Raw genomic sequence first — 8,435 nt, 5'->3', positions numbered from 1 at the left:
AGGAATGTTGGTACTCTCTTAGATAATGAAGTCTTTGAAGTGTTTCATTAAAGCATCCATTGGCAGACTCAAAATTGTACATTCTTAAAAATTTCCTCCTGATTTGATTTCGTAAATACAAATAATGTTCTACTTTTGGACCATAGTCTGCTATAGGCGCCTGCAGTCTGCTAGAGTAGTTGGGTGATTATTGTAAGAGCTTACTTGACTACAACTGGAAAATATATTCTTTAAGGTTTGCTGTGTTTATCACACTTCCTACTATGAAGTGCTAATTAGAGATGCTTTGTTTTGCTGCTGTGGAGGAGTCTCTGACTTGGTGCTCTTTATGGTTCACAGTGGCCTGTAGTTCTTTCCAACAGCAGTTGTGCAGTCAGCTCACTGCATGGAAACCTGACTTTGCCTGCAGCTGGACAGTTTGGCAGAGGCCACAGAGCAATCCCTAGAGAGTTAAAATCAGAGAAAGCAGCCTGGGGCCCTAGTTCACTTGGCCTTGCCTCTGCCTGAGAGGAGGAAGTAGAATAGGCAGATCAATGTGTATCTCCCAAGGTTTTGCTGTGAAATAGTGCTTGTACTTTGAACCAAAACAGATGAAATGCTTTATTTCCTGTGCTTTAGCAGAATTCAACTGATCTTGTATGAAGAAGAGGGGGATAACCTAAACATCTAGTTAAGCTGGAGGAAAAAAAAACAACCCCAAAACCTAGAGAAACTGAAGAAATTATTCTGTGGCATTATAAGGGCTTCAGAAGAAGTTGTTGCCTCTAAATGTTCCAGTGTTTTTTACCTCAAATATTTTCATGTACTTAGAAATAGTTGCAGTTCTTACGCTAGGCTTTTCCAGAACTGGGGGTTGCATGTTCCCGCTGAGGCTGTTTCTCCTTTCTGGAACCTGCTTGGATGTTTCCTGAAGGAGATGCACAAAATATGTTTTTGCAATTGATTGCTTTTGGGTTTTGGTGTTTGAAGTTGGTGGATATGAGTTACTGTCACTTACAAAGGAAAAATACTTTTGAAACTTTCTTCTTTTTTTGACCAAGTTGAAGGTGCCCAGCGTTGTTACTTTAAATTTTTGCTGATTGAGGGAGATGAAAGGGAAGGTGCTGAAATGATGGAAGATGTAGCAAGCGATGTGCCACTGATGAAAGACTGGCCTCCGTACCTTGCATATTGCAGCAAATAAGTGAATTTGTGTGAATATATTCCTTACGTCTTGTATCTACCCTACCGTTATCCAGTTATGGGGCCAGGCTTGTATTTAGGTGATGTATTTTCCACAAACTACTAGGGGAAAGGAAAATGGGGCAAACACATGTTAAATTTTGGGGCCAGTTAAACCTTAATAACAATGTGAGGTTCTTTCAGAAAATAAACTTGAAGTTGTAGTCTGGGTTTCTCTACACCAAGTGGGCCTTCTGCTTGTATTTGCAGGTGCCAGTGGGAGTGGGATTGATTGTAAGTAAAATAGCTCTGTAAAATAAGATATAATTTGCAAAGCAGATTCAGATTAAGTTCATGGCACTGGAACACAAAGTTTGATTATGTTATGAATCACTGTTGTATGTGAAGCAAAGTTCTGAGATGTTTTTGTCTTCCTTAAAGTGATCTTGTTTGATAGACCAATACCTTAACATTGGTCTAGTTCTGCTTGAATATGAAGAAGGTTACTGAAGGTGTGGCTTTGTAATCTGTATGTCTGTGTCTCAGCTAGGGTAAAAATGGCTGACAACTTGCTTTTAAAGAATTGGATGAGATTTTCAGAAGCTGGCTGATGATCAAACATCCATTCTCTTAGGTTGTGTCTGAAAATCCTACCTAAAACAAAGATGATGTCTATCTTGAATTCTTACTTACTTTTTAAAGAAAATTGAACTTTTGTACCTTTAAAGACCTCTCAAGAGTCTTGGTGTTCAGAGAAATCCATCTGTGGGTATGAGCATGAAGCAGTGGGCTAATTTTTTTTAATGGGAAGTTTTAAAACTTAACAGTAAAATTTATAGTCCTAGCATTTACAAGGTCCAAAAAATCCCTGATGGGGAGCGGGTGGTGGAACAAGATTTAGTGGAACTGATTTAGTCTTTTGAGTATCTCACAGCAAATACGCGCAGTGTTTCAAAGCTATCAAAGTGAAGTGGAAGCACTCATAGTATCTGTAATGCTCTGCATTTGCTCGTTAATAACAGCAGCATTGACTGACACTGAGTCCCAGCACAGGAAGCAGTCACCATGTGTCTAGAAAGATCTTTCAAGTCTGAGGTAACCAGTAGGTGAATTAAGTTGCCTCATGCAATGTGTACCTGTTAAGTGTTGATCCTTGTACCTCAGTTTCTTTGTAGCTTTCCATTCAGCAGAACGTCTGAAGTTTCTGTGGAAAACCTAAGCTCAGCAATATTCTTCCAAGTGAATGCTGACCTGCAGTTCTAGTAATTCTTTTGCATTGTGAATTCAATGTACTATGTATGAAAGCAGTAGATCATGAAGAAAACATGATTTTGTGATTTTGAGGATCTTTTTATCCATATTATTGTGGATAAAGCAAATTAATGGCTTTTTATTTTCTCAGTGTGACAACTATGAAATCCGTCCTGGGAAGCACCTTGGAGTATGCATCTCTGTGGCAAACAACAGGTTATTTGTTGGGTCGATTCCAAAAAACAAGACTAAGGAAAACATATTGGAAGAGTTTAATAAAGTCACAGGTGAGGCCTTCTTAATGTTTTTTTTTCACACTGATCCCAAAATACCATTCAGTCTCTCTGTTCTGTAGGTCTAGTTATTTGACAGATGCATTTAGCTATCATTTAAACTATTTAAATCCAAGTTTTTCTGGTAGAAATTTTATATATCAAATATATTTTATAGTGTAGTATAAAGGTATTAGTGTTTATTTTACTGTTTGTTAAATTAATGGTGTTGTAGGTTTACAATTTGAGATGGAAACAGCACAAATGAACTTGGAGAAAAATGAAGGTCCTAATTCTGTTACCTGTTCTGGCTTCCTGTTGAAGGCTTTGGATTTGTAACTGGAACTACAATAGATTCTGCTTTCACAACTGAGAAGTTTTTGGGAAGCCTCAAAAAACTGTATTGTTTAGGAATAGTTGGGGAGGAGGGAATACTACATCAGTTTAGAGGGAATGTTAATTGTAGAAGTAGTTAAGGGCCGATTAATTTCTGTCACAGTTAATCACTGTTGTTCTCCAGTATATGTTTCTTCCTAGCAAGTAGGAAGAAAAGAAGTCAGCTCATCACTGGAAGGATGCTTCTGCTTTAAATAAGAGATTGAGATCTTGATGGCCTGTTCTTGTTCCTTTGGTAGGGCTTTAACCTACTGCTTCTTGTTTAGGATTGCTATTTATAAGTACTTCAGGGAAGTGGTGAAAACAGAAGGTGAATGTTCATTTAGTTATCTTTTGGAGAGATGCGGAAGAAATTTTTTCCAGCTTCTCCTGGAGGCACGGGATATGCCATGTATTCATGCTGACTGCTTTTCAAAAATGTAAAAATGATAAAACAAAATATAGAAAACTTACAACTGTTCAGGTGGATGTTTTGCAGGGCCTAATTGTGAGGTAAGTTTGTTCTGGAGAATTTCACCTGCTAGTTGACATGTTTCTGGGTAAATTGGATGGATATATTTTCTTTATTTTGCTTTTCTTGTGTTCCCTTCCCCTTTCAGGTGTTAAATTCAAAGACTATGTATTACAAAAAACAAGTGAAGGCATCTTAGAGGGGATGCTAGATTTTATTTTCCTGTCCTTTTGAAGCTAAATACTAAAGACCTGTTTTTCAGAGGGTTTGGTGGATGTAATCTTGTATCATCAACCTGATGATAAAAAGAAGAATCGAGGATTCTGCTTCTTGGAATATGAGGATCACAAGTCAGCAGCACAAGCTCGCCGCCGCCTGATGAGTGGGAAAGTAAAAGTCTGGGGAAACGTTGTGACGGTGGAATGGGCTGATCCAGTAGAGGAGCCTGATCCAGAAGTCATGGCAAAGGTAAGTAAAAACTTACTTTGGGAGGAATTTCTATATGCCATAGTCACAAAGATTTGTTGCAGCTGGGCAATGTGAGTTTTGAGGCACAAAAAGCAGTTGGAGGGTATTTTCGTAGTAAGCTGTGGAAACTGGCACGGTCCGAGAACTGCAGACTAGTTGGTACTGTAAGACAGGAACTTGCTTTTGTAACCTACTGTTCACATTTAAGCTAGTAGCGTACAGGGTTATCCTGCTGGATTGGCAAAACAGTCTGTTCATTATTTGCTTCTGCTGATAATAAATACTAGGTGGATATTTTGTAAAACTATTTTCCAGAGTGAGATGAAGGTGAAGTTCAGCATAAGGAAGGACGTGCTCTTTATCCCTGTGTTTTGGGATAACACTTTGCTGCTCTTGAGGTCTGTTACTAAAGTTTTACTGGGATTTATAGCATCCTAGAAGCAGAAAATTAAAGTTGGATATTCTTCTGGTCATGGAAGGGAACTGTGGAAGGAGAGAAGTTGTAGAAATTTTGTACAGGTAACTACAAAGCACTTTTAAAAAATTTATTTGTTTTTAACAGGTACAGAAGTTATCAAAATTTCTTAATGCAGATAAGGGAATAACATCTTAATAGGTTATGTTAGTTTCCTTTGAGATTTGACTTTTAAAGATTACAGCTTTCATTCTCCCTTTTTTACCAGGTGAAAGTTTTATTTGTAAGAAACTTGGCCACTACTGTGACAGAAGAAATTCTTGAGAAATCCTTTTCTGAATTTGGAAAGCTGGAAAGAGTAAAGAAATTGAAGGATTATGCTTTTGTTCATTTTGAGGACAGAGGTGCAGCAGTGAAGGTAGGTTGATTATTTCCTAGCTAAATTGATATGAGCAGTTTATTTTGTACAAATGGTTTTAAGAAATTTCCTTACATTAAATATCTAGATAAGACAATTTGTAGAACCCATTTAATAAGGTTCCCATTGTGAGAATTTTAACACTAATAATTTTGTTCCTATGATTTCAGTAGCTAGGAGGATGTGAACCTTACAAAGGACAAAACTGTAGCAAAGTTAACAAGTAGACTGGAAAGGAGGTATAGACCAATGCAGGAGAGTCTAGAGAAGAGGAAAAAAAAAAAGATCAACCTAGACAATTTTTCTGAGGAAACACTGACAGAAGGTATCAGTTGTCTCTCGAAGACCCCTATTTAAAAGCTCTGTGTAGTTTTGGAGTGACAAAAGTATTGAATAGAAATGGCAAGCTAATTAAAAAAATGCCTTGTGAAGGGGAGAAGAATGTCACTGGCAACTTAATGCATTACCTACTTTTAACTCTACAAAGCAGTAGAGAAGGTCATTAATCTCTGCTGTTTGTACTTCAGTGGACTGAATTCTATAGAAATTACTCCATCTGTTTTTTAAATCCATAGTTTATGGGGGGAAGGAGGAGGGGAGTAAGCATTTGGCACATGGGAGTCTTGAGCAAGTATGCATGTGGTTTATGTGGCTACATAGACAATTTAAAGGCTTTTCACTCAACCTTATAAATAATTTTATAACCATTTAATCACTTACAGTTTTCCTACCCACCAAAATAGGATTTAGAATACTGTTGAATTTGGCTTTAGGACGAATGGCACTCATAAAGTTGAAGTCAGTTTGGATAGGTTTAGACCCCTGACCAAGAGAGGGTAAGAGATTGTTGACAGAAAGGGTAAGTCGGCAGCACCTCCTGACATGTTTTATCGTAGAGTCATAGTGGTTGGAAAAGACCTTCAAGATTGAGTCCAACTATCAACCTAACACTACCAGTTCCACCTCTAAACCATGTCCCTGAGCACCTCGTCTACCCATCTTTTAAATCCCACCAGGGAAGGTGACTCCACCACCAACCTGGACAGCCTGTTCTAATGCTTGACTACCCTTTCGGTGAAGAAGTTTTTCCTGATATCCAATCTAAACCTCCCCTGGTGCAACTTGAGGCCATTTCCTCTGATTCTACTGCTTATTCCTTGGTTGAACAGACTGACCCCCATCTCTCTACACCCTCCTTTCAGGGAGTTGGAGCGAGCAAGAAGGTCTCCCCTCAGCCTCCTTTTCTCCAGGCTAAAATTATCATAGTATGTTTTTAAACACTCTCCAGTGCCTTCCCAGTATGGACCTTATGTTAGATTTGAGCAACTGAAACCTTGTAGCAGTTGAGAAAAGACAGATCAAATGCAGTACAGCAGGGTGCAGTACTCATCTTCTCTGAAACAAGCTGGAATACTACCACATCTGCCCCATGTGACTGATTTATGACCACTCAATTGGCTTGTGAATTTTGTGAGATATTTTTGTGGTGTTTGTTTTTTAGTGGAAGCATTATGGTATTAATGTATGGAATGCTTGGAATTAGCTTATTAATTCCAGTGTCTGCTTATTTTCATACCTTTGAAGTAAGTCACCATGATCTCTAATGTTTTTGAGGCATGTAGCTGTACAGATGTGTTAGTGCACATATTTATTAATGCACATATTAATATGCACATATTAATGCTCATATTTGTCAATGCACATATTAATACCCAGAAATGTTAAACACAAAGCAGATAACTCCAGGTGAAGAAATGGGGGGATGTAGTGCTAATTTACTTTGTATGTGTAAATATATATAAAAAGTTCTCTTTGTGTGTGCATTTGATAATTACAAATAACACAGTACATTTCTGGAGTATTCTTGCCTCATTTGGTGCGATCACCAAGTTTCAGTAGTATTTTTTTTTTTTCCTGTTAAGTATGGGTCCTCCAAAATACTTGATTTCCTCAGAAGTACTCATGTAGCACATTCAACTAGCTAGGACGCCCGAATATAAAAAAATACTCTCTTTCTTTTGTGTGCGTGCTTTCTAGCAGGCTTACAAGTACAGTGAGTGTTGGTGTCAGTGTGAGGAGTGAGAACTTCTGTGAATGCATTTCTGAAACATTTCTAGGGGATATTGAAACAAAAAGTGATGGTGTTATATCAGATTTTTTTTTTTTTTTAAATAATGCTCAATATGTTTTAATCCCATTCTTTTACCTTGTGATCTAAAGAGATTTTTTTTTTTTTAATGCTGCTTCACTGTAACTGGTGAATAAAGTGGGGCTTGAAATAATAATATGTAAAATTGTGTTGTAGTACTGCAGAAACAAAGCACGTGGCATAGTTCAGCCTGGAGCAGCCCAACCTTCTGTTTTCTTTCAGTAAATTCTAGTTTCCTTTTGAATGGAAAGAAATTTTTAGATGTTTTTCTTCTAATTTTTGTACAGGCTATGAATGAGATGAATGGCAAAGAGATAGAAGGGGAAGAAATTGAAATAGTATTAGCAAAGCCACCGGATAAGAAAAGGAAAGAACGTCAGGCTGCCAGACAGGCCTCCAGAAGTACTGCGTGAGTGTTCATCCTTGCACTACTCTAATCCTGCAGAATGAAGTTCTGCTGTAAAATATGAGGCAGTTTAGAAGAACTTGAATGACTTTTCTCCATGTTGTGTATTATTAATCAGGAAGGAGAAATTTATGCTTTATTTTGGCAGACTTTTGGAGATAAATAATTGCATGTTTCTTTTTCTTAATAGGTATGAAGACTATTATTACTACCCTCCACCTCGCATGCCACCTCCTATTAGAGGCAGAGGCCGTGGAGGGAGAGGTGGATATGGCTATCCCCCAGATTACTATGGCTATGAAGATTATTATGATGATTATTATGGTTATGACTATCATGACTACCGTGGTGGCTATGAAGATCCCTATTACGGCTATGATGATGGCTATGCTATAAGAGGAAGAGGAGGAGGAGGAAGGGGTGGGAGAGGTGCCCCTCCACCACCTAGGGGGCGGGGAGCACCACCACCAAGAGGTAGAGCTGGCTATTCACAGAGGGGGGCACCCATGGGACCGCCAAGAGGAGCCAGGGGTGGGAGAGGGGGTCCTGCACAGCAGCAGAGAGGACGCGGTGCTCGTGGAGCCAGGGGCAACCGTGGGGGCAACGTAGGAGGCAAGAGAAAGGCAGATGGGTACAACCAACCTGATTCCAAGCGCCGTCAGACCAACAACCAGCAGAACTGGGGCTCCCAACCCATCGCTCAGCAGCCGCTCCAGCAAGGTGGTGACTATGCCGGTAACTATGGTTACAATAATGACAACCAGGAATTTTATCAGGATACTTATGGGCAACAGTGGAAGTAGACAAGTGAGGAGGGATTGAGAATATTGGAAACATAGAATTGGCTATAGCTCTACATCCTTCAAAACAAAATTGGCTTAATGTTTCATCCTTCAGTAGCGATTGGCTGCCATTTGTATTGGGCTGAAGAATCACTATTGTGTATATACTCGAGTCTCTTAGTTTTCTTTTTTCATAAACGCACTTGGACATTACTGGGCTTGCAGAATTCCTGAACTCCATATGGGGTTTCAATGCTTTTATCATT

At 38.9% G+C, this 8,435-nt stretch overlaps 1 protein-coding gene across 4 annotated transcripts in view; it reads left to right on the top strand.

Moving 5' to 3' along the window:
• Nucleotides 1–8,255, top strand: part of HNRNPR (heterogeneous nuclear ribonucleoprotein R) — a 17,535-nt gene extending 9,280 nt beyond the window's left edge. For 2 of the 4 annotated variants that reach the window (XM_010178293.1, XM_010178291.2), the window contains 5 exons: nt 2,564–2,699; nt 3,794–3,999; nt 4,683–4,832; nt 7,269–7,390; nt 7,578–8,255. In XM_010178293.1, the coding sequence (XP_010176595.1) occupies nt 2,564–2,699; nt 3,794–3,999; nt 4,683–4,832; nt 7,269–7,390; nt 7,578–8,190 (1,227 nt within the window). In that variant the 3' untranslated portion in view covers nt 8,191–8,255. Of the gene's footprint in view, nt 1–2,563; nt 2,705–3,780; nt 4,000–4,682; nt 4,833–7,268; nt 7,391–7,577 lie in introns of all 4 variants that reach the window. The other 2 variants (XM_010178292.1, XM_010178290.1) reach the window with 2 other exon arrangements.
• Nucleotides 8,256–8,435: the final 180 nt, after the last annotated feature.

Source organism: Antrostomus carolinensis, unplaced genomic scaffold (genome assembly GCF_000700745.2).
Source record: "Antrostomus carolinensis isolate BGI_N321 unplaced genomic scaffold, ASM70074v2 scaffold14221, whole genome shotgun sequence".
NCBI classification, from domain to species: domain Eukaryota; kingdom Metazoa; phylum Chordata; class Aves; order Caprimulgiformes; family Caprimulgidae; genus Antrostomus; species Antrostomus carolinensis.
The sequence above is the reverse complement of the archived record's forward strand: the minus strand, read 5'-3'. Positions and strand labels throughout refer to the sequence as shown.